Genomic DNA, 27,105 nt, shown 5'->3' on the forward strand with positions numbered 1-27,105 from the left:
ATAAACTGTCATTGACTGAAAACACAAAATGAATTTCGTTTGCCGTCAAGAAAATTCCTCTTAATTCAATAAAGAATTCGATTGTAACAAACAGGTTTCTGTATGTGGTAAGCGACTTTCTTCATCTTCCGCTCTACATTTAAAAGAGATATTTTCTTGGGTGCAAACTCCTGAATGCCAAAACATGCTTAAATGAATCCTTTATTTCTCCAGTGTTGGTAATATTTCAACGCTGCAATGGTCTATCACCTTTCGTCGCGCCAGCGCGCCTTCAAGTTTTCAGATGCAACACGGACATCCATCCAGCACGAATAGTTGTATCTCCGCGCCGTCATCAACACGCGTCCTTTCCCTACCTCTACACCCATGTTGTGTCGGTTAATATCGATTAAATTTTGCACATACATGCTCGCCGTCTTCCGGAACTCGCATTCGTAAACGACCCTGGAGCACAGGACCATACAATCGCACCATTGCTGCCAGATCGTGCTGAAAATTCAACAAACTTCCCAATTCAACCCAACGTAAAATATCCAGGTTTTTGCACGCAATCTGGCAACCTTGATAGAGGGGCAAGTTCCCGGTTCAAGGTGATTCGTGTATTGGGCTTTGATTGCGGCGGCCGAGAAAGACAGAACTATCCGTCGGAGCGCGGGGGAACTTTACCGATCTCGAACTTGGTGGGCTGCGAAAGGGATGGAAAGGGAGGGTGGCGAGGGCGGAACGGGGGAGCGGGGGAGGGGGTGTATCGATCAAACGACGAGCGTAAATATGTTAATGGACTAATGTTGTGGAAAATATTCATATTCCGTGCTCTTTGCTCCCGCGAGAATTCCTTTCCCTCGCTCGCTTTTGATTTCTTGATACGGTCGCACGCGTCGCGTCGCGGCGCCGGCACCTCGGTCTCCTATGCCGCCGGCGTGCTAAGGAAGAACGCCGCATGAGCATTCGAATGTTGCCAAATTTTCTCTCAAAAAACATCAATTTTTGAAGAAAGTTATGAATATTATTCCTTGAAATTTTCAGACTTTGTAGATCAAATTTCGAACAAAATCCTTCGAAAAATCGGAGGAGAAATATTCACGAATCTTTCCGAAAATTCTTTGTTTTTCGAGGGAAATTTGGCAACGCCTGACGGCTCATACGGCGTTTTTCCTTAGCGCGCCAGTATGACGGGCTCAGAATTTCGTCGGCGATAGAACCCTCCTCGCCGCCTGGGCAGCCATCCCTTAATTGCGTGTCGGGAGATCAACGCTAGTTCAATCACACCAATCAACGCTAAATAAACGCTCAATCAACGCGAAGGGTTGTATCTATAGTCGTTCCCTAAACAGTTCCTTTCCTCAGAGGGTCCAATTGGTTTCACATTGTGATTAAGGGAGGTTTCAGAGGCGGATCCAATAATTTGGCAACACCAATACTTCCTCCATTTAAACTTATGCTAAATAATCGATTCTTGTCGGGGCATCTGATTCCTCCGAGAATCGACATATTTCCATTGGCTGAAATGGAGAAAATACAATGTCGCCGATTTGTTGAATCGCACCAGTGGGAGGTTTAAGGAGATCTTCAACATGACATCTTAAATCAGGACAATTTTTGCAAACCTTGAGTGAAATTCCGCGACTTTGCTGCATTCTTCAGTAGCTAGTAGTGTAAAAATAATTGAAAATCCAATAAAAAATTTCCCAAAATGCCATAGTTTTTTCTTCATCCTTTAAAATCGTCATTTTGCAGAAATGGCTATTGTTTCCTAGCCATCGAAATGGATTCTTGAAAGGAATCACAATGATTTATCTTTGCAAAAAGGACAAGCTACAGAGGACAAAATTCCGTGATTTTGACAAAATTTAAGGTAGATGTGAGCTTACTTTGAAGTCTTAAAAGCTCGCAATATGTGTTTCCTTTCGTATTTTGTGTTTTTAGTAGTCATCCCGCGGAATTCACAAGTCATCATTTAAACAGACAAATTTGATTTTTTGCACAACAAGTTGCTCATCAACCATCATTAGACGAAAAAAAGCGTTGACCCACGAAATTGAACTTTTGCCCGACTCGATTACATTGCCCCGATTGTAAGTGAGGGGTCTCTAAAGTATATTGTCTCTGTATACCTATGCCGTTTCACCGGCTCTTTCAGATACTATTTGGTGCGGATTTAGCCCAGGGGCGGATACAGCAATTTTGGCAACACAGGATTGCCTGCATTCAAACCTATGTTAAATAGTCGATTCTTCTCGGAGCACCTGACCACTTCGAGAATCGATACATTTCCATGGGTTTATATGGAGAAAATACAATGTTGCCAATTTGCTGAATCCGCCAGTGATTTAGCTAGACGTCTGGATTTTTGATGTCTAGCAGTGCTCTGGCGCCCCGAGTTTCCAATCCATCTAAGTAGATGGCGAAGGACGATACGAACATCAATCCAGACGAGAACTATTCCAGCGTCGCTATTTACACCTGATACACGACGCCCGAGCTCGGGTTGAAACATGCAAGGATAATTAAAATTCAATGCTTCGACTGCGCCCGCAACTAGGATGAAAAACGAATGAGTTCCGTTGGGTTTTAAAGACGGGAAAATGCATCGTAGCGCTGCTCGAGACACCTACGTAAGAGATGCACTGATCTGACGTGAACTGGCGTCGCTACGGGTACATACGAACGCTCTTAGCACTATTATTATTTGGGGAGGGGGGATGGGTGCCTGCCCTCCAGAAATCCACTTGGCCTCTCTCAAGAGAGATGTGAGGGATTGATGTGGAAGATGTGATGAAAACGGAGAAATCAGCCTTCTTGTAATAGGAGTTTGGAACATGAGGATAAATTCGGATGCTAATAATAAATTGTCTTACTTTTGCCAGAAAAAAGGATAAATTGGCAAAGGCGTAAAAACCAGAAAAGTGAAGCGAGCAGACAACAAAGTTACGGAACATTTTGAAAAAAAAAAAAAAAAAATGAAAATAACGAATGAAGATTAGTTATGTCGTAATGCTAGTAGTGGTAGTACAGGAGTTATACTTTACTTTCTCGCTCCCCTCGCGAGTAGAGGAAGTATTGTCATCGCCCAAGAGAAAAGAAGTTGAATTTCATCATTTCTAGGCGTTTTTTTTTAATTTTTATTTTAAAGCAATGTCTTGGCGACTATGAATGCCTATTAACCCCTCTGTAGTTAGCTCCCAGAATTTGTTACAAAAGGAGAATATATTTAAAGACAATATTCAAAAAAGAACACAAAGTCTAGTGAGCATTCTAGCAAAGTAAAAAGAATAAGAAGTAGAAACATACACTGGAAAAAAAAACACATTGGATCTAGAGTCCAGACTCTTGAAAACATCGACAAGAAAAAGGACTCTTGATTCAATCAGATTTAAGCTTAAATCAGAAGGAAATCCGCTCAATATTAAGAGGCTCGGTTCTTGATTTAAGCTTAAATCTGATTGAATCAAGAGTATTTTTTCTTGTCAATGTTTTTAAGAGTCTGGACTCTAGATTCAATGTGTTTTATTTTCCAGTATATCATTTAAACTTTGACTGGAAGGCTAAGACCTTTTAAATTGATTCTTTGATTGCTGAATTCATCGCTATCCTCATTTCCCAAAATCTTCACGGGTAGAGGATTTATTCCAGTCTCAGTGACAGTGATTCAGAGGTCTGTGCAAAACACGCTAATGCTTTATCAACCACAACGGCAAGGTGAGACGGTGTACTTAGCACCTTGCCAAAGTATTTCAACGGCAAAGCCAGGGCTCAGGTCCTTCATAAATATACGGGGATTTCCTGACACCGTGCCGCCATGGGCCGCACAGGTGTCGCATATATACCAGTCTAAAAATTCACCATACCTAAAATCGTATTTCAAACAAAAATTAGCGCTTCTCTTTTGCAAATTGGCGACATTGTCGGTCCCCCTCCCTGACATTGACAGTGCAATTATTAAATGCGCTTATTTAAGTAGTCATCTTGGATGAAATCGGTATTTTACCATGACGATCTCGCAACAGGAAAGGTGAGAGATTCGGTGCAGTGTTACCAACGGTGTGAATATTTTCTTGAAACTGCTGAAATGTTTCACATAAAATGGACAAATTTTATCGAACAACTGGCAGAGCTGACTCAAGGGAAGGTCTATGCAAGATAAGAAAACCCACCTCGTCCCTAGGCAAAGATCTCTGAGCCCTCCCTCCCACGCGGTAGTCGTTCCAGTTATCATAGCTTCTCTCCGTGCAGGTAAGTCTCACGGCCCGTGTAAATGGAAAAAAAAAGAAGCATACTAAAAGTCGAGATAAAATGGCAAAAAACCCCACATTCACGGCTTTAGGACTCAGTTCTAAGTGTCTGTATGGCTTTCGGTGTTGATTTACTTCAGCTCTCTGGAGATTTTTTCACCTCTCCGCTGCAGGAAACATTTGCCAAGTAGTCCTAAGAGTATATCAGACCGGAGTTATTTTACTGCAAGGACTACTGTACTACCGTGCAACGCAAAAACGCCGTAAACGCCATTTTACATTTTTTGGAAACGATGTATCATAGCAGAAAAACATATGTACCTTCACGGAAAAAAATTGATTGCTGATTTAACAATTCAATTGTTAAAACAAGTGACTGCAATGTTTCAATGTGACTGAAAACCACGGGGGTGGTTACAATAGCATTTTTGCATTGTAAAATCTACATTGAAGCACCGCAGTCACTTTTTTCAACTACAAAATTGTTAGATCAGCAATTTAATTTTTTCCGTGTTGGCACATTGTTATTACGAAATTCTTTCGCAAATACTATCAAGAACTTAACGTGAAAATTTGGGGTGCATGGGTAAAACAGTTTTTATTTTATAAAGTGTTAAGTTCCAAAGAACGAGGGAAAATCTTGATGGATTTACGACTAATGCTTACCACGGCAGGATACTAAAAGGAAAATACATTCGTTCTCTACCGTATTTGCAACTTAAAGAAAAGCTTTCGAAAACAATTAAACGGAATTTCTTGCATGATGCGTCGCGGGTCGGTAAAAAATTAGGCATTACATCAGGGCCGGATTTACCTACTTGCCACCCATGGGCCGCCTGTATTTTGCCGTCCCCTTCTCATTAATGTTGAGACATCAATAATAAAAACTATCAAGTGAACGTGCCGGAGGGGGAGGGGTGCATAAGACGCGTTAACCTACTCGTGTTGGATACATTTTTTTTTGAAAGCCCTGTCAACACTACTAGCAAAATTTAACGGAACTGTGCGCGAAAGTTAAGTTCCGTAAACCTATCTCTGTGTGGACAAGGTCCTCCATTTATAAGAAATGAACCAATAAATTATGAAAGAACAAACATAAATGTGGTTCAATGATTTTAACTTCCGCCGGCGCCGCGCCGCGCAGACCGCACCGCGTTGGACGCAATGCGTGAAGTATTCACGCAGTCTTGTAGGCGCTATCCGTTTCACGCTGACCGGAATGACCGCACTGCGTTTGATGCAATGCGTGAAGTATTCTTGCAGTCTTGTAGGCGCTAATGTGTGTTACATGCCGACCGCCGCGCCAAGGGGTTGTCCTATTCATCTCAAGTCCTCGTCATTATTCCTCTCTGCGCTGAGCTCCAGGCCAAATTGCGTGTTTAGTTCCTCTCTTAACTCGACTAATTAAAGATGCTGTCTCTTGTATCACCGAAAAACGACAAAATTAAAAATTACTATACTCTCAGGAAAGAAAGATTTTGTCCCCTTTTCTCACTGATAATTTGTTTTCTGAATCCGATTTTTTTTATACCTACATTTACAAAAATTGCAAAATTTGCCGCCATGAGCCACGGCCCATGTGACCACACCCTTAATCCGGCCCTGCAAAACCTTCTAGAACAATTTGACTTGGAAAACGAAACATAAAAGTACCAGACAGCATCAAAACAAGTATTCAAAGTAAGATGTATTTTTTTTTTTCAAAGGTTTTTCATGCAAACACATTTACGAGTTTTTAAATGCTTATACTTTCAGTATCTTGAATGCGCGTGTTGGATATTCAAAATTGGAGGTATCTCCGCTTTACAAAGATTGGACTGACAATGACTAAGGCGCCTTGATGCAACTATTCGAGTTTCACGGCTGTGCGTGTTGCATGATCAAAACTTGAGGGCACTCTCGCTGTTTTCAACTCTTCAGAAATGCATAAGAGTTGCCGATAGTTGTAGCAATTGTAGCATCCGAATAACAGAGTAACTATGTAGAGAAACTATGTATTGCAGCTTACTTTTTTTACTACAAAAAAGTGTCACTCTGTAATTGGTCAACGAATTTTAGGCTTTCATGGATTTTCTAATTTCTAACTTTCGAAATAATTCCTGAGTAAATTTTAATGGATATTAACGCAGAGAAATATCATTTTTCTGTTAGTATTTTTCTGTTAGTTCATTCATTTCTCTCTCGATGAAACGAATTTCTTTTGATCGGTTTTGATTACTCGCATACCTGTTAGTTTTAATCATCCATTCCTCGATAAATCGAATTTCTATTGATCGGTTTTGATTACTCGGATGCTTGTTAGTTTTATACATATTTCCCTCGATATAATGAATTTCATAGGTGGGTTTGGAATACTCAGATAACGGGTTTGTGAGAAAAAACTCGTAAATTTTAATTGAAAACTCCTGAATTAATTGAAAAAATTAATTGTAAATTTGATACACGTGACCTTTAAATTGTTATAAATCGTGTTGCTTTTTATTTTGATATTTTTAAGGTCTGTTAAAAACCTCGAGGTATGCCCGTCAGAAATCGGCCAGAGGTGGACATTCGTCGGTTAGCGTAGGTTGGATTGCGACTAAAATTAACAAATGGTTAGCGTAATTTCCAGACTTAAGATCGGCTAGGCTGCGAGCTGGCTGTCTAGTTCACGGGCTGGGCAATTTCGCCAAAGGGGCGCACAGTGGATCGAGTTAATAGGAGACCTCGGACAAAATTCGGAAACTTTAAAAACTTATAACTCCGTTGATACAAAACTGTGAGATTTTAATTTTTCTGATTAAAAAATTCATTTTTCTGGTTTTGCATGGAATCTACAGAAAAATCAGTGAATTTTTCAGTTGAAAATGCCCGAGGTTCTCTTGATTAATGGGAAATTTGCGAGGGGAAATTTGGCAACATTGAAATGGGGTTACGTTATATCGTGAGGGAACCAACGAAATATCAAAACAAGATTCTGTGACCAGCGCAACTGACTCATTCTCGAATAGGTAGCTTGCTACGAGGAGGATGCCTCCTGGCCTACCCCGAAAATTGAAGGCGAAATAACGAAATGTGCCTCGAAATTTTCAGTGCGGAAACACCGCCGCACAGTGGATCGAATCAATAGGAGAAATCGGACAAAATTTGGAAACTTTAAAGCTTATAACTCCCTTTATACAAAATGTTGAGGTTCTCAAAGTGGTTCCATTGATTTCCCCGTGTACTTTTCTTCTAGAAACACCCCTTAAAATTAAAAATGTGACGAATTAAACATCAAAATTTGCAGTTTTCGTCAAAAATTTTAATTCCGGCCTCTCTGATTGACTCGATCCACCGTGGGGCGTAACGTACACACAACAGGTAGAAAGTTCAAAACACAACGATGCAAGAACACGATTCTCACCTGTCATCATGACGTCATGCACCCGACCGAAGAAATATCCAAGTTTGAGAAACGGGTGACTGGAGTATTCCAACCGAGAGAGGGGGGGGGGGGGAGCCGAGGCCGAATGATAAGTCACTCATTACTCCTTGTCGGTATGCAAACTGCTCATCAATAAAAGCAGTGCGGCTGCGGCTCCGGCGGAGTTTTGATAAATGGTCTATTCGCCGGTGAAATATGGGTCTCGCGGCGGCATGTGCAGTTAGCATTTGAGTAACCTTTACGTCGCTGCCGCAGCTTTTCCGCGTCCGAGGTGGAAAAACCAGGGCGAGTTCTCTGTGCTTTTGACTTCGGGTTGAGAGTGAGGCAAGTGACGGAACCGGGAATTGACCTTCATGGCGCCATGAGGAGACGCACAGACGTGCCTCATTAAAGCCACATTTTTGTAATATAAATGGGGGGAGGGTTAGAGGACGAGGCTCATTTTTTCAAGTGCAGTTTTTTTCTATTTCGAGAAATATTTAGTTAGCTACGTGCTGAAAGTTTCAAAATTATATTGAGTCTAAAGCCGTAAAGAGAGTACAAACTCACTTTTTGACGCTTAGCCATTGGAATTTGGGAGTGAATTTTTCACAGAATACATACTAAGACAAATTTTAGTTGCATTCATTAATATATTTTTCAAATACTGCACTTATGCCTTTCCTTTCTAGCCCTTTAAATGAGAGTTAACTTACAATTTTCGTGCTTTTTCAATGCCTTCCAGAGCCAGAGTTCATTAAATACGTAACGCTACATTTCGGATTTATCGATCCCAAAAATTATTTGTTCAATACTTTTGCTACAATTTTATTGTTCATAGGAGAAGCAAGCCAACTTTATGGTTAAAAATTCATTCAGCATAACTGCTTAAATTGTAGATAAATCAAGGGACTTTTCAAAATACGCCGACTACTCTGCTTCCAAAGAAAATATAAAATATGGCAAGAAGTCTACAGCGTTACAATTAATGGATATACGTGGTTTTGAGCTTCGGTCATTGATGTGTAAGAATCTCTGATGATCAAATGCATGGATTAAGAGTCTGATTTAATCTACTTTCTTATGTGACGTTTATATTCTTTATCATGAGAATTACCGGGAAAAAACAGTTACTTTATACTGATAAAATTTGGAGGTTACTTCCTGCCCCCATGTTCACCATTCATCATCGATGATCTTTATCAGTTTTTTCTCTGCTCAGTACTCACAGGCACAACTAAGCCGAGTTCAACAGAAGAACAAGGGGTCACACCAAGTTTGAACCGAGAAAAAAGGTTGAAATTTTTATATCCTTATAAAACTCAATGTTAAGACCGAATTTTAACAACTATTTTTGCATTTAAAATATTTTTCTCGACTTTGGACTTCCGCCGGAGTACAATTCGCGAATAGCTGAATTCAGAACTAATCTTAACTCACCCCTACCCCCCTCCCCAAAAAAGGTGCGTTTTTCTGTCATGCTCATCAGTGCAATTGAACCGGTCATTCTGATGAACACTTAAACACCGAAAGTAGAAATGCGAGGAAAACAGTAAAACCCGTTTTAAATGACCTATTCTGAATCTCAGATCAGTACCTACTTTCTCTAAGTAGGCACTCTGTTGCAACTAACGACAACTCCCGTGCGTTTCTGAAGATGTTAGAAAAGCAAAAGTGCCTTCAATTTTGAACATGCCACACGCACATCCTAGGAACACGAATAGTTGCATCAAGGCGCCACAACCAACTCAGAATCATGTAGTATTTGTAAGTCCAGATAATTACCAGTTAAAATCGGTCATTCTCCAAAAGACCTGACAAAAAATGAAAATGCGAAAGAAATAGTAAAATATAAATAGTAAAATAGTAACTACTACACTGGTTCTGGATTGCGGTTGTGACATCTTGATGCAACTGTTTGTATTCCTCAGATGTGCGTGTGGCATGTTCAAAATTGAAGGCACTTTCGCTTTTCTAACTTCTTCAAAAACGCACGGGAGTTGCAGTCAGTAAAAATAGTAACCGTAATTACTAAATGACCTGCTCTGAATCTCGGAGCGTTGAAACATTAAAGCAACTAATTGACCAACCACATCATCAATAATCCGTTAGGCTAATACTGGGTCGATTAATACAGTTTCTACGGTTTTTTCGTGCTTCCATTTCTGAAGCTTAAACCTTTTTGAGAATGACGTAACACACAACCTTTTTTTGCACATACTGTTGTGTTCCCGAGCCTGGGAGTCCGGGTTGGTGGGTATGCGGCCGTAACGACGCGAGTCAACCTCGCGGGCGCAGGACAATGTGCCGGGTGTTAAACCTGACCTCTAAAAGCATTCGAGTCCCGGGTCAAAGGCGGCCCTTTAACTATTATGTAACGCCATTCAGTGAATCAGTGGTAAATGACACGAACTCGGTTACTTCCAACCACCGAGCCGCCTGGCCTGGCTCTATGCCACGTTCCAGCTCGCACCACTAATCATCGCCGACTCTTTGCGACGCTCCGCTCCTTTGCGAAACGTCCCACCCCAACGTCCGCGACGAAACTCCTTCCAGACCCATTAAATGACCGGGCCACGATCTATCAATAATCGAAGCTTATATGGACGTATTTCTATCAAACGGAACTATGTGCATTATGACGTGAGGCTTGTTATGCACATATTCCTATGGATCTCAGGGTTCATGTCTTAATGCACATAGTTCCGTTTGACAGAAATACGTCCATATGGAACTTACATGGAAATATGTTTGGTTAGGTTAAGTTGGATGTTACCTGGACGACCGCCTAAGAGATGGGCACGAAGCTGGCTCTCTACTCCTGAGGATGATTGACGATTTTATGCTGTTTTCATTGATTTGACGAGTCCTTTATTTTCAGTGATTTTTAGATTTTAAATACTTATATATAGTTTCTTGTGCTCTGATAAACTAAGCCCTAGTCGTTAGAAGAAGAAGAAGAAGAAGAAGAAGAAGAAGAAGAAGAAGAAGAAGAAAAAGAAGAGGAGGAGGAGGAAGAAGAAGTTGGATGTTGATTCTGATCTGAGCAATAAATAGTGGTTTCTTGTAGACTGATTTGGTGGCTACACAGTAAGGATAATTAACCGACATTTGAGTTCATGGAGGTAGTTGAACATAAAGTAACATGAACGTGGGTTTCATATTCTTTGGTTAGTTTTATTTTTTTTTTTGAAGGGGGGTGGGTGGGTTATATTGACCTATGGTGCAGATTGATCACGGTATGACCCGAGGTTGGACTTATCCCCTCAAATAATTGTTCATTTCAGGAACCAAAGATAATGTAAAGCACAGTCCACTTAGTATACGGTTTCGTCTTAAACACGAAATTCACAAAATTGCGGACACATGTGAACTCTCCATTAATCTGAAAAATGTAGTTCAATTACGTATATGAGAAGGAGGGAAACTTGAAAAAAAAAATTGAAAAGTAAAATTTTTACCACGTTCAGCAGAAAGAAACCAAAGCCTCGTCAGATATTGCCAAATTTAATCGGGCATTTAATATCGTACTTGAAAACGATTGTGCGGATTTTTGTGCAAATTTCATTGAATTTCTATTTGGTATGTAGCAAATTCCGTAAAATTGTCATAAGAATCCTTACAAACGTCCTTTCGAAAAAAAAAAAAAAAAAAACTTGTTTTGGCAGTTTTTAGCAATAGCTGATGTAGCATGGTTCCTCTCTGTTGAACGCAGTTCATTTAAACCTAATTTCTAAGAACCGCCCTGACAAAACTGAGAACGTTCCGCCGGAACTGGCCTCAAAAAGTGGCTACAAAGAGAGAGACCCTTTTTTTTTGGCATTTCCTCATAATCAGTGAATATGCTTCGGCGACTGGCTCAACCGATTCAAATCGGTACGTGAAAAACTCGCAAAAAACCCACGAATTTCCCGGGCACTCGACAACGTTGTTGGAAATGCTAAAGGAAAGCCTTGAGCAAACTTGAAGAGAAAGCTCGTTCAAAGCTAGCATCCCGGAGCCGGGAGCCGGAGGTCAGGCCGAGGATGCATTCGCCCCCCCCCCCCCCCCTAATCCGCCGTCGATGATTTCGATTGAAAATATCGGGAGCTGAGCTCAGGTGCGCGCTTAAGCGGACACTTCCCGATTCTGACAGTGCTCCCGTGCTAAGGAGGAACGCCGTATGAACATTCGAGAGTTGCCAAATTTCCTTAGATAAAATGTTCATTTTTGAGGAAAGTTATGAATTGTTTTCATTGAAATCTTTAGAAGCTTTAGGTGAAATTGCAAACAACACTATCTGAAGAATTGGAAGAAAAATATTCAAAAATTTACCAGGAAATTCGCGTTTTATCGAAGGAAATTTGGCAACGCCTGAAGGTTCATATGGCGTTTTATTAGCACGGCAGAGTGGTGTACAAGTTGCACGGACGAGCAGGAGCCGTGAGCAAGAAAAACAGTGCACTTTGCCTCGGCTCTTTCATCTTTATTCCATGTTGTCGAGTTGCAGACTGTTAGTATCGTCTTGAGGGCAGTGGTGACTGGTGAGGGGTGAATGATCGATTATCGATATTTCCCCATTTGAAGATATATTAAGGAACCTATTATTAATCGGTTCCATACGGTATTCCTATCAATCGGTATTCGGTATTGGTATTCCTATTGATCGGTATTATCTGCGAACACCAAATTTATCGATCATTTTCAATATGTTTAAACGGCAGATAAATCGATAAATCGCAAAGTACGCCAAGCTACATAGTGAATCAAGTCAATGGGAGAGGTCTGACAAATTTTGGAAACTTAAAAAGCTCATACCTCAATTTATACAAAACTTTGAGGTTTTGCAAGTGGTTCCTTTGGTTCCCTCGTAAAATTTTCTAATAGAAGCGCCCCTAAAAATTTAAAATGTGACGGAATAAACATATATATTTGCAGTTTTAGTAAAAAATTTCATGTCTGACCTCCCTAATTGATTCGATCTACTGTGCGCCACTGCTTAAGGGCTGTTCAAGAATACATATGCAATTTCGTCTGGAGGTCAGTGAAACGTGCCGATCCCTTCAACCCTCCATGAGTGATCAAATTCCGAACCAGTGAATCACTAAACCATGAACAAATGTTGACTTGCGAGACATTTGTAATGGTAAATGACGCGTAGAACATGATTTGCTCATTTAAAAACGTCAAATACACCGTACAGCGCGGTCCTAAAATTTTTTATAAAATTTTGGAACGTAACAATTTCTACAAGGATTTCTCCCTGGCTATGTTTATGGTGCAATTTTAAGAATAGAAATAAAAGAATAGAAAAAAATGAGGATTTACACTTCACATGTTGACAATCACATATTGAAGCCAGATATTGCAATCTTTTTAATGATGAAAACGCGAAGAGGGGATGCAAGTGCAATGAATATGTCTACGGACAAGGTACGGGTTTAGGTATTATACATTTTAAATTTTCCTTCAAAATCTCACTCAAAAAGTACTTTTTTGGACATAAAAATACAATAAATCCCAAGGCGAGGTTTAAGTTTTGGGTCTGAACTGGCAAGATGGAAACATTTGAATAATTTTAAGAACACATGTCCGTACTTTGTTCAGATTTGATTACCCAGATAGCTGCTTCTGACAATGTCTCCTACTTAAAATTTTTATAATTAATCATTTGACGTGGTGCTAGATTGAACTTAGGAGAAAGGAACCAACACCTATCATTAATTGAAACAGAATAATAGGTTTGACGTTTCCTTTTCCAAAGGAAAGATTCTATGATATCAACATTAGGAGATAGGTGCGGATTCTGAATCTTTTTAAGGGTTACGTTTTTTCGGCGGGAGAAATGAAGGTAAAAAGAGCAATGAAGCATGATGCAGAGTCATAAAGTTTCTTGCCTCTGGTTGTTTGAGCATTAGCTTAAACGTGTGCAACTGAGGAGACTGGAGGACAAGGCGCACAAGTGCACTTTTTGCTACTTATTTCGAGAAATTCGCGTTTGATGCTTCGAAATTACACGGATCCCTATAGGGGAAAGCAAGTTCAAACTGACTTTTTGATGCTGAAAAATCGGAATTCGGTAGCGAATTTTTTACAGAATATTCATTAGACTCGGTTTACTTGAAATCATCAATATCTCAATTTTTTCAAAAACTGCATTTATGTGCCTTGTCCTCCAAATCCCTCGAATGAAGTTACTGTAGACAAGTTCAAAACCACCTACGGGTCGGTTTCATGAAACAGGAGCTTGACTTCTTTTTGCTAACCTTATTTAAATTGGACCCAAATTAGCCAAAATAACGTGATACATTTACAAAATCACCTATTTATGAGGGGATATCCATGGCAGAAATGTCTGTTTTCATTTCCTTTTAGCAGGCGGCTGTGCGCGATTAGACGATTATCTAATGCTAATTCAAAGATAACCTCTTCACGACAAATACGCCAGGGGGTCTCTTTTGTTGTGTTTTTGTGATCATAATAATAATAATAATATTTATACACTAAACATTTTTTAAAATTTAAAAAATTTAAAACATTGTGTATCTATTTATGTATCTATCTTCCTACTTATTTACTCATCTATCTATAAATCCATCTGCCTCGAAGGTGGGATTTTCCTAGCATTGGTGCCCCTCCGCAAAATGAAATTCTATTTTGCCGTGCTAAGGAAAAACGCCGCATAAATATTCGAGAATTGCCAAATTTCCTTTCGGAAAACATCCATTTTTCAAGAAAGTTATAAATACTTCTCCTTGAAATTCTCAGACTTTATAGATAAAATTACAAACGAAATCCTCGGAAATATTGGACGAGAAAAATTCTCAAATTTTTCTGACAATTCGTGAGTCATCGAAGGAAATTAGGCAATGCCTGGTGGCTTATATTACGTTTTTATTTAGTACGGCCCTATTATCGCACGGTGGATCGAGTCAATAGGAGAGGTTCGACAAAATTTGGAAACTTTAAACGCTCATAACTTTGTCTATGTAAAACTTTGAGGCTCTAAATGTGGTTTCATCGGTTTTCTCGCAAAATTTCTACTGCTAGCACCTCTTAAAATTCAAAATATGACGAAATAAACATCAAAATTTGCAGTTTTAGTTTGTTATGTCCGACCTCTCTGATTGACTGACTCCACTGTGTACACTGGAAAAAAAACACATTGGATCTAGAGTCCAGACTCTTGAAAACATTGACAAGAAAAAGGACTCTTGATTCAGTCAGATTTTTGCTTAAATCAAAACGAAATCCGCTCAAATCAAGAGGCTTGGTTCTTGATTTAAGCTAGATTCTGATAGAATCAAGAGTACTTTTTCTTGTCGATGTTTTTAAGAGTCTGGACTCTAGATCCAATTTGATTTTTTCATCCAGAGTGCTAGCACCCCTTAAAATTCAAAATGTGACGAAATAAACATCAAAATTTGCAGTTTCAGTTAAAAATGTTACGTCCAACCTCTCTAATTGACTCCATCTACTGTGTATCGGAGGGAGGAGCTGGAGGCGATGGAGGGCCACGGGGTGGAGCGGGATCGGGGCTGAAATAGGAGCAAGAGCATGCAACAAGTAGCGGTACTCACCGAAAACTGGAACAAGGGTGTATGACCCAGTGGCCTGCGGCTTTCTGCCGTATGCGCTCCTTCATGAGGGCCTTCTTGGAGCCGAAGAGCTTCATGGCCAGCTTGTTGTCCGTCGGCTGGAAGAGGGCCTGGAGCTGGTTCTTGAGGAAGCTCTGCTTGCTGCTCGGATCGTGGCTCCCGAGGCCCATAGCGCTGGTGCCGAGGGCGCTGTGACCGCCTCCGTGGTGCCCGGCGCCGGACGACCCGTGGCCCGCGTGGTGCCCCATCGGGAGCGGCCCGGGCTCCTCCTTAGGGGTGCCGTAGAGCGAGAACTCGTCCGGTTGCCCACCCCCGGTGAAGTGGACCTTCCCGCTGCCCCGGTGGTTGTACATGTCCGGGCCCCCGAGCTCGGTCAGGAGGAGCGTCTCGTCGTCGAGGGCTGTCACCAGGGAGTCCGTGTTCTCGATGCTGATCTTGACCGAGTCATCCCGCGAGAAACAAGAGCGCGCCGACTGAGCGAACCCCCCGCCACCGCTTCGGATCTCCTCGACCGACTGAGCGTGCGACGGCGACTGCGAGGCCGACGCCGACAGCCGCCCGTTGACCAGCTTGAGCCCCCCCACGCGCCCCCCGCCGCCGCCCCCCGCCCCGCCGCCGCCGCCCCCTCCACCGCCGGCCCCACCACCCCCTCCACCGCCCCCACCCCCGCCACCGCCGCTCCAGCTCTCTCCCTCCCTGCAACAGAGGAAAACACACACGCAATGAGTATGTATACATCGGCACATCGCGCATTCTGCCGTGATGAGGAGGAACGACGTATGAACCTTCAAGCGTTGCCAAGTTTCCTTTCATTAAACACAAATTTCCCGTTAACAGGGTTGCCACATAGGTTGGAAAATGAAATTCCCTGACATTTCCCTGATTTCCCTGTCACATTTTCGTAAAATTCCCTGAAAATTGAAAATATACTAGATAGTTGAAAAGGTTAGTAATAGTTTCAAATAGTTTTCACTCAAAACTCAAATTTCCTGTTATTAGGGTTGTTACAGAGGTTAAAAAATGAAATCCCCCGACATTTCCCTGATTTCCCTGTCACATTTCGGTAATACCCCCTGAAAATTGAAAATATACTAGATGGTTAGAAGGACATAATTTCAGATAGTTTTCACTCAAAATCTATTGTTTGAAACGTCAAATCTAGTCTAGAAAGCAAATAAAGATGACTTGACAATTTTACCCTGACATTTTTGACATTTTCGTCATTTTCCTTGACTCTTTGAAATTCCCTGACATTTCCCGGTTTTTCCTGACCGTGGAAACCCTGTGTTAAACTCATGAATATTTTCCCTCCGGTTTTTTAGATAATGTTGCTCAAAGTTCCACTAAAAAGTTCTAAAAATTTCAAGGAAAATTATTCATAACTTTCCTCAAAAATGAGCGTTTTATTAAAGGAAACTTGGCAACTCTCGAATTTTCATACGGCGTTCTTCCTTAGCACGACAGCGTAGCTCACAATTGATAATTGATACTAACACATTATTATCCACGCTTCTTGCCACGTTGGGCTCAAATCATTCACCAATGCTATTTTAGAATCCTTTAACCGCTGGCGCTGGGTTTAGTCTGCTGATGATTGCTGGCAGCAGCGACACCCGAACTCCAACCGAGTTTTGAGTTCGCTTAACAATGGCAAGCTTCACCACAATAGAGCCTCGTTACTTACTCCATGTCCTAATTCAGCTTCCTGCTAGAAACGGAAAGATTTTATCTAAAGTATTTTTAAAATTGCGCGAAAGTTCCCGTATCATGCGTTAAATTACAATTGGACTACATATTGCATAATTAGAAACTACAGTTGTGACTTAGTGTGGAAACAACGTATATATCATTAGTTTCCCCATGCACTTAAGTATTTTTACGAATGAGCCAGAAGTTGTAAGTCCTAATTGCAAAGTGTAGTCCAATTAAAATTAGATTCGAATGAAAATTGAGGAAGTTTGACAGAAATTCCAATTACGCACCAATCCAACAGTCAGCACACTCTATAGCAAAATGAGGTAGGATTTAAAGTTTAAAATCAAGATTTAGTAAATATATACTTCGGGGTTTACGTCAATTCTCCCGAAATTGTACGAGAAATCGGCAATCAATGAAGCGCGTTGTAATTCGAAAAACCAAAACGCCTGCAATTCTGTGTTCATGCAACACCGACATCACGACAGCACGAATAGTTGCGAGCAGGCGTCGTCGTTAGGAATGCGCCTCTCGTAGAGTGCTTCTCAGGGTTTTGATATAAGGACAGGGGTATAAGGTGCCGGGTCGTTATGTCGCAACCTTTTTGGCGCCAAAATATCCACGGATCTGGGTAGAATAGCAACAGGAGTGTGTAAAATAATAGCTCTGTGCAATCACAATACCCAGTCCCGTTGAGGTGCTTGTTACCATTTGCAAGGAGCCAACTACTATTTTCAGGGATCTTCTTAGCTGAACCTAGGTGCAGTTCGGCAGAAGGTCTGTCGATAGCCGAATAATTCGAAATTAGGGTTCAGTGAGAGGTTAGCTAGAGGGACATTGCCTCGGTAGGAGCTTTTTTTTTGACTCTCCTTAGAAATTCTAAATATTTTCCTCCTTTCTAAATATTATTCGAGTGTAAAAATAGACGATGAAATTTATCTTCGGAATTGAATCTTGCGTAGAAAAAAACTTCGAACCTTTTTCTCTTGGTTCGATCTTGGCATGATGATGTCCAGTTCTTTATAGTCTTTTTAATTTTCCCTCGCGACAGGTGTGAAATTTTTTCACTTTTGGAATTTCAACCTCCTATGAAATTAAATAAATCCTGGAACTGACTTTTGAACTTTGTGCTGAGCCCATCTTTGCAAACTTATCGGGCGCTTTGATTAGCATGTAGCTCAGCAGCCGAAAAAAGTGTTAAATGTACAACGCCGGTTTGAAAAAAGTTCCTACCATTGCCGGCATTGCACTTGAGGGTCTCTGTTTCTTGTGGTTGAAACTGGTTTGGCGAAACCATATAATAAGGTTATCTGAAGTTCAACAAAGTAGTTTGACCAAAGTTAGGGGAAGTTTACTGCTGGATGGACGAAGCTTCCCTGGTCAAGGAGATTGAGATGCGGTTATTCTCCTCCGAGGGCAACTTAAGAAAACTGAAGCAATCGAGCATCGCAGAAGTCAGGACTGGAGTTGTAATTTCAAAGATGGACGAATGCTTTGAGAAATCAAGAAATATGTAAAAATTAATTTACAATGAATGGCGTGTCTTAAAAAAACTAAAATTAGAGGTAGTGTTCCACGAATGTTCGATAAGCGTCTGAAACTTCCTTCACGCGAGTAACAAGATCCACTTAATGATCTTTGGAGTTTCCATTTTATGGACGTATTTATGCTGAAAGGAATAAAATGGTCATTGGTTTCTAGATAGTGAACAATTTTGTCAGTGAACAGCTGAACACAACTGCAATGGAGCGTTTTTACTAAAGTACCTGTATACGGGAGAGTATTGCCATCTCTGAGCCGCTCTCTGATTGGTTCATCAGTTTCAAGCTATCGTGGAGGTCCAAAGTTGCACCAATGTAAACAATCCGACCCTGAGAAACACTAGAAATGAATGATAAACACACTCAAAGCTTAATTTTCGGCAAAAATATTCATCAAAGTTCGATCCGAACTCAATTTAGAAGTTGAATATAAAAAATCACACCCAAAATCACGTATTGAGCTTTGCAGAACTTTTCCGCCATCTTGTTTGTTTACATCGGGTCAAACTAGGAGTGGAGGGGCTGGAGTTTGTTTACATTTGTCCAACTTTGATAGTCCAACTTCATGATAGCCGACCAATCAGAGAGCGGCACACTTTTTCTGTATAGTGAAAGGATTGAGATGGCAATACTCTCCCGTATACAATACAGGTACTCTAAACACAACTGCAATGGAGTTACGGCTTTTTTACTGAGGACGGCAGTCCTGTTGACTCGTTCCACCGTGCGGTTGGGCCGAGAAGTAGGTTTTTAATAAAATCAAAACAGCTGTGTGTTGTTGTTCGTACTGGACGTCGCTCGGTTCTCCGATCTCTCGTGAGCCCTGGAAATCGAGGAGTTATACGAACGAAAAGGTTCATTTCCAAGTGCAAGTTATGTCGAGTTGTGCCAAATGCGGAAACGTAACGGAGGGGAAAGCATTAACGGTGGTTTATCGCGGGCGAAAATGAAAATTTAGAGGCCCGGACCTTCCGTGTGGAACCGGGCGAGTGTGCCGCGACTGGCGAGCGTTTAGCGAGTCGCGAGACAAAGGTTAAACGCACGCGAGGATATTCCCCGCCGCCGCGCCGCGCCGCGACGTTGGAATTCCGTTTTGTCCAAAGCGCCCGTTAATGATTTTATAATGCTTCGTTAAGGGATGATTCGTTGCCGCTCTACAAATTCAGATGCAATCTCTCACTCAGTGGTCGAAGATGATGTTTCTAAGCGCACAACCGACAGGGAGCGCTTTTTTATTTCAACCTACCTCTAGAATTCTAGAAAGAGTAGAAAAACAAAACTGGAAAAAAAACACATTGGATTTAGAGTCCAGACTCTTAAAAACATCGAGAAGAAAAAGTACTCTTGATTCAATCAGAATCTAGCTTAAATCAAGAACCAAGCCTCTTAATTTAAGCGGATCTCCTTTTGATTCAAGCAAAAATCCGATTGAATCAAGAGTATTTTTTCTTGTCAATGTTTTCAAATGTCTGGACTCTAGATCCAATGTGTTTTTTTTTCCCAGTATGGCAGTGTAGAACACCGAACTTACGGTTCGTAAATTTTTTTGAAAAAGGTAAATTTGAAACGCAGGTTAAATTCATGGTGATTCGAAAATAGAGGGCTAGAATAATAGTGTTATGAATTGTTTCTAAAGCTGGCAACAGTTCCTTCTAAGGCTAACTACGTTCTTCGCAAATTTGCTCTTTATCTTGTATGAAATGCTCTCCAATGATCAATATTTGGACATTTAATACAAAAAAGTTACAATATTGGGATACAAATACCTCTGAACAGTAGTATAGCTATCTCATTTTAATTATTATGTAATCACTCTGTAATCATTATCTTCTAATCTCAAATGCACGAGGATTCATTTTGTAGGAGGACTGCATTACGTTCTCGCAAACTTCACCACGAGAATCTCTCAACACCCTCGTTATAGGTCAATTAATTCTACAAATCTCACGATTTGGCCATGATGCATTGCTACGCCAATGCTGACCGCATCAGGCGCATCACCCACGTTCCGCGGTAAACAAGTGAAGCCTGGTTGCAATGAAAGAAACCAAAACGCCTACAATTGTGTGTGTATGCAACACCTGACATCATCTGAGTGCGAATAGTTGCATCCAGGCGCTGACATTAACAACATTGAGGTACCTTCAATTTGGACTGAATTGAATAGAAAGGAACCAAGACGCAAAAGAAGGGTTAGGAAAAGTGTCATCCCGTCATTCCCTCAGTCTCTTTTAATACTACGTTTTTTGAATTCCAGACTTCAAACCGTTTTAACTCCCGGTTGGTTCCACCTTTTTGGGCATGTTATGCGTCAAAATATTCATGAAACTTTATATTGTGCAGTAAAGCTAAAAGTCCAAGTGAAAGTATTACAAAAAGTATCTTAATTTATATTGCCGTGCTAAGGAAGAACGCCGGATGAACAATCAAGCGTTGCCAAAAATCCTTTGATAAAACACGAATTTCCTGGTAAACATATGAATATTTTTCTTCCAATTTTTCATATAATTTTGTTCGCAATTTCACCTGAAGTTCCTGAAAATGTCAAGGAAAAATATTCATAATTTGCCTCAAAAATAAACACTTTATCGAATGAGATTTGGCAACTCTCGAATGTTCATACGGCGTTCTTCTTTAGCGCGGCAGTATAGTTATAATTGTATTATTACATAGTTAGTGTCTACATCGTGAAAGAGTTTACCTTTTAAATTGTATCGTGTATTTCTACATTGAAAATACGATTTTGTTAAAACTATGATGTATCGGTTTCACCACTAAAATGATAAATTTACTTTTAGTTAGATGGTATAAACTAAAAACTACTTTTCAGGTGCAAAATGAATACGCAGTAAAACACTTTCAGCATACCATCGCGGTCTTGTTTCAGTGAGATGGTAAAATAATGAAGTGTTGAATATTAGACTTGAACTGCTGCCCCACGTGATGCGAAAGCAGAACTCCCTCTGAATGCTCGTTTGATATTGCGAGAGACTGCCACGCGCCGCGCCGCGCGCCGTCAGGCTTATAAAAATCTCAAAACGAAACTGGAGTCTGGAAACCCTTTTTTCCTCTGGGTCGGCTCTGCGTTTTTTGTGCTGACGATGCATTGTTCGAATTGAAAATCGAATGAGAATTAGACGGGGGCGCAGAAAATAAAAGATAATGTTGCCTCTTTGCATCTTTTCAACAGGGATGTCAAATTGCATGCATTCAAACTCGGAATGGAGGTTTAGGCCGTGAGTTCGTGAAATTTTGTTTCAGAGAGTGCAGTGAGTTCGACACTGAGAGAAGAAGCATCATCTTATAAACCGCTCTATGAAAAAAAGGAAAAAAGAAAAAAAAAATCAAAAAAATCGACTATGTCACCCTATGTCGAAAGTTCTAATAAGAGCGCCTGGTCTAAAACCCAGAATCAGCAAAACCTACTGTTGGGGGCGTCCACCAGTCAGAATGAATGAAAACGTGGGGGAGGGGGGATGGTAGAGCCCTGACACTCTAATCTAAATGGTCACCTACCTCAGAACACTATCCTAAGGCAAAAGACTTAACACAGGCCTTGGGAGGTGGCCACTCAGTTTATTGTGAACATTGGCGGATCAAGCAAATTGACAATATTGTTTTTTCTCTATTCAAACCTATGGAAATGTATCGATTTTTGGAGGGGCCAGGTGGTCCGAAAATAATCGATTATTTAGCATAGGTTTAAGTGGAGGAAATCTGGTGTTTCCAAATTGCTGGGTCCACTTCTGATTGTGAATCAACAATAAACAATGATAGTAAATAACGATGATATAACAAATCCGCAAATACACAAAATCACACAGGACACACTATCACAATAGCAAAAGGGGTGGGGGTTTCAGCATCGCTGAAAATACCGAGGGGGTTGCCGCGTACAGACCTTCCAAACGGGGAAGGGACTCGACGGGTCAAGCGCGGGGCACTAGGACGGGGGCCGACATCTGAGAGGAGCACATTGGCAAGGAGACAAAACGACTGACTTCAGGAGATTTCAGAGGGCTCCTCGTGGGCCCTAGGGCCTGCTAACTTGGCGTTAGTTGCTACGGTTAGCTCGCCGAAATCTCCTGGCCTCAGCAAAAAATCCTCTGGCCTCGTAATTTGATCCTAAGTGTTTGATAATTCCGAGGGAAAATATTAATAACTTTCTTCTAAATCTAAAGTAAATTTTTTTAGAGGAAATGTGACAACGCTTGAATGATCATACGACATTTTCCCTTAGCACGGCAGTCTAGGCGTCTGATGCGCAAAAGTCATGGAAAAAGAAACAGTTCCGAATGAGAATATGCTAATTATCATGATAGTTAATAGGAAGTTGGCCCAGAGCGACTCGTCGGCAATAAAAACGCCTTCAAAGGAATGAATAGGCACACCGAGCTCCTATGAGGTCGAATAGTGGTATCACGCGCCTAACAGCACATTTCGTCACAGTATGTACGTTTTACAAGCCGTGTAGTTTTTTGAGTGATATTTTTGGCAATTAAAAAATTAATCAACTGTGATGAATTCATTTGAATATTTTGTCTTGAATTTTTCAATTCTCCAATGGGAACATTTTCCATAAAGTATACTGAAGAAGAAATAAAACATTAGTTAAAAAATGCGTAAATCCTTCGAGAATATTTGACAACGTGTAAGTGTAGTTCTACGCACACGGAGTGGTATTGCATTACCTCCATGACGAGGAAGAACGCCGTATGAGCCTTCACACGTTGCCAAATTGCTTATGATAAACCACATATTCTCAGATAATTTTAAAATATTTCCTTCCGATTTTTTAGAGAAGTTTCTTCGGAAATTTATCTTAAGTGTCTGAAAATTTGAAGGAAAAATATGTTTAACTTTCTTCTAAAGGAAATCTTTTTTGAAAGGGAATGTGGCAACATTCGAACACTCATACGCCGACAATCATGACAACCTTGCTAATGTATCCGGCCTTATTGCTGCATAGAAAATAAGACTAAGTGCGGAGGAGGACTTTGGGTTCTTCTCTGTAAATTACATATTGCACCGACATTTTGGCCTCAACTTTGAGAGCTCTGCATTACCTTGCCGGTTGATTTTAAACAAAAGCAGTGGCAGTGAGCAAGGAGGTGGCACAATGGCGGACCTCCTAATCAAGAGACAAAAAATAAAAAATCCAAAAAAGGGAGAAAAGAAAGAAAGTCGCCGTTGTACGAATATTTTCTTTTGAAAGAAGCTTTGACGTCTACGGAGGCTATTTACATCCCCAGATAAGAAAAAAATGAGAGAGAATGAGGAGGATGAGCATAGAAAAAGAGAATATCTTCAGGAAAGTAAACAACAGCGACTGTTCCGAGTCTATAAACTGATGAGTCAATACTAGGGGATACTTTCCCTGGCCGATAAGTAGCTCTACCCCTAGAGGGCACTTAACGCCCTCTAATTAGGCCCGCTCTGCCGGCCCCCAACGAGTTAATATAATTTCAGCGGGCTCCTCTGTGGATTATTGTCTATAGATAGCCTTAAAATCATGAAAACCGGACCGGTAGATCTTGTGACGAAACATGAAAAATTTAATTGTTTAAATGGAAAAGTACACGATTTCATCGCGTAATAATACAAAGAATGGGCCATATTTGAAAAGAAGAGGAAGGAAATGTAGAAAGCAAGCAATAATGGATGAAAAACATGGAGGCAGAGGAGGTGGATGGAGATGGAGGAAGAGAGAGTAGAAGGGAGAAGATGGAAAAAGCACAATAGGAGGAGAAGTAGAGTGAGGAGAAGATGGAGAAAAAAGAGAAGATGAAAAGTATGGAGAAGGAGGTGAAGAGAAAAAGGAGCGAGAGGGCAGGAGGGAAGAGAAAGATGGAGACAAAGTAGGAAACTGAGATGGAGAGGGAGGTGGAGAAAGGGAAGGAAGAGGAAAAGAAAAAGCAGGAATAAAGAGTGAAGGGAAAACGAGACAACGAGGACGATGAAGAAGAAGAGACCAAAAAGAGAAATATGAAGAGAAAAAGAGGAAGAGAAAGAAGAATTAGAGAAGGATGAATAGAAAAAGAAGAGAAGAAAGTAGAAGAGCAAAAGAAGAGCAACAAGAAGAGCAACAAGAAGAGGAAGGAGAAGAAGGGAAAAAAGAAGAGAGAGAGAAGAAGAGGAAGAAGAAGGGAAAAAAGAAGAGAGAATGATGAAGAGAAAGAGAGGGAGGGAAAGAAGAAGAGAGAAAGGAGAAGAGAGAGAGAAGAAGAGAGAATGATGAGGAGGAAGAAGAGGAGGGAAAGAAGAAGAGAGAAAGGAGAAGAGAGAGAGGAGAAGAGAGAAAGTTGAAGAGGAAGAAGAAGAAGAGGGAGAGAAGAAGAGAAAGAAGAAGAGAAAGAATAAGAGGAGAAAGAAGAAGAGGAGGAAGAGGAAGAAAAGAAGTAGGAAGAAAAAGAGGAGAAAGAAGAAGAAGGAATTCATCGTGTTTTCAGGTTTAAGTCCCACATATTTCAACCCTCCGATACGCCCGATGGGCCGTTCGACGCGCTGTCATGCGGAAAAACAGGAGACGAAGCCTGAAATTCGGCAACGGGGCGTCCGATTGACTGCAATGACGGTCGACGTTGCAGTCGATTCATAGCTCCTCAAAACTGGAGCAGCTCTCAAGGAGCCTGAACCCTCCGCGGTGGCCGGGCCGCGGGAAAACGGGCGCTTCCCGCCGGGGGGCGCCGGCGGGGGAGGCGGCGACGCGGCAACCGGGCGCCAACCCCAACCCCGTTTCATTGCACAAAGCCGAGGAAAGAACCTCCAACAATAATAGGTGAAGCACATTGACGTGGAATCCGGAACTTCTGCGGAAAATTCACTTGAATAATGACCGTTAATTTTCCCGCCACTCGGCATTTTGCGCAGTCCTGCATGTGCCCGGGCGGGCGCCGGGCGGCGATGGTTTTCGAGAGCGATGGCGCAATTAGCCTCCGGACGCCTCGAGAGACTCCGTGCACGAGAACGGAGAGCCACCGCTGATCGGAAATAAAAGCTACGTTCCCGCGTGGACCGCGTTCGTTCGTGACCTTCTCTTGTCACATCATCCCATTCTTCCATACACGACCATAAGCGGATCCAGACACTTCAAAGAGGGGGGGGTCCAAGAAGGTCCAAGGGGGCTCCATGAGGGGGGTCCAAGGGGGGTTCGAGGGGGTCCAAGGATGGTCCAAGAGGGTCCAAGGGTGGTCTACGTGGGGTTCAAGGGGTTCTCCCCCCTAAAAAAAGTGTTTTTCGAAATTTTGAAGTAACTAATGTGGATTGCATTTAACAAAAAGGAACGAATTTGGCGTTTGAACAAATCTTACCACTTTTTAGCCAATCTATAAGCTTAGACCATCAAAATACGACTCCATGACTAGCGCAACTGACCCACTGTCAATGGAGACTTACCGCTCGGAAAAACACCGCAAGGTGATTTTCAATATTGAAGCATTATTTGAGCGTGACTTCTAGGAGTTTCGAAAAGTTTACCACCATTCCCAAAGGTACGACACGTCAACCTTCATCCATGCATAAAGTGGCATATGGGCCCTGTTTTTCTGCAATGATGGCATTCCTTCCACTGCCAATAAGTCAGTTGATAATGATGTCTTATAAATTCCTGTCTCACTGTCTTCAATTTGAGGGTGTGCAATTGTGCATGTGTACATACCCAAAACATTCCCTTATCTTTTTTCTGGAGATTTTTTCAATATATTAATTTTTCCACTGAGGAGAAAGGCATCTACGTCTGCATCTCAGTACGTAACAAGATGACTATGAAGCTTACCGCTACGTTACAATGCTGGTGACGTTATTCCTATGCCTCGCATCGCGTACCGCCGGGAAACGAAATCGCTGCTAAGTCGCCTTCAAATTTGACGACGCAACCCAACCCCACACCGAGGTTCATTAAGTTGTATCCACCGATTGGCTGTATTCTGAATGTGACCGTGGGTGAAACTACATACACAAATATTTAAAAATATATGTATCTTACGATTAGATATAAAATAACCAATCTGAATTCACAGCACCTTTCATTAAAATTAAACTTATTATTAGATTTAAGAGGATTTTAGATTCTGAGGATGAGCTAAAACCCGAAACACGTCTAAAAATTGTATTAACACGCATAACCTGAATTCACAGCGCTCTGTTTAAATATTAAACTTAGGCATTCGTGCTTATACTGAGGGTGATCATCGCAAAATACTTAGATTATTTACGAAATGGTTTCAAGGTAAATTTATATATCACAGAAATACCATAACATCCAAATGCTCTTTTTGCGTTTTTCTTTAGCATGGCAGCATTTTCTTTCCAAACCATTCAATTCAGTCCGGTTCCATTCCGCTCCGTAAAAAGTGACAAAACCTGGGATCTAATTGGTCACAAAGCACGTCACTCGTGAACCAATTAAGCCTTCAAAGCTCCGCGACTCACTAACAAAGGCAAGGGGGTAGTCCTTGGTGCTCGGTCCTCTGTCGACAAAAAGTGCTCAAAAAAGGTCGAAGGAAACTGTGAAAATGATCAGATGCAGATCTGCCGTGTTATGGAAAAACGCCGTATGACCATTCGAATACTGCCAAATTTCTCCTGATAAAAATGTATTTTAAAAGAAATGCACTTTTTTCCTTGAAATTTTAAAATGTTTTAGAGAAATAAAAACTAAATTTATGGGGAAAAAT

At 41.2% G+C, this 27,105-nt stretch overlaps 1 protein-coding gene and 1 long non-coding RNA gene across 3 annotated transcripts in view; both read right to left on the reverse strand.

Annotated features, from left to right (window-relative positions):
* Window positions 1-15,679, reverse strand: part of Ih (hyperpolarization activated cyclic nucleotide gated potassium channel Ih) — a 122,348-nt gene extending 106,669 nt beyond the window's left edge. For both annotated transcript variants that reach the window (XM_019044713.2, XM_072303702.1), the window contains exon 1: window positions 15,177-15,679. In XM_019044713.2, the coding sequence (XP_018900258.2) occupies window positions 15,177-15,547 (371 nt within the window). In that variant the 5' untranslated portion in view covers window positions 15,548-15,679. The remainder of the gene's footprint in view (window positions 1-15,176) is intronic.
* Window positions 15,680-15,860: 181 nt separating this feature from the next.
* LOC140225231 (uncharacterized) overlaps window positions 15,861-27,105 on the reverse strand; it is a 106,549-nt gene continuing 95,304 nt past the window's right edge. The window contains exon 3 of the long non-coding RNA XR_011900377.1: window positions 15,861-15,890. This is a non-coding gene — a long non-coding RNA (uncharacterized lncRNA). The remainder of the gene's footprint in view (window positions 15,891-27,105) is intronic.

The sequence above is a fragment of the Bemisia tabaci genome, chromosome 8, assembly GCF_918797505.1.
Source record: "Bemisia tabaci chromosome 8, PGI_BMITA_v3".
Lineage (NCBI taxonomy): Eukaryota > Metazoa > Arthropoda > Insecta > Hemiptera > Aleyrodidae > Bemisia > Bemisia tabaci.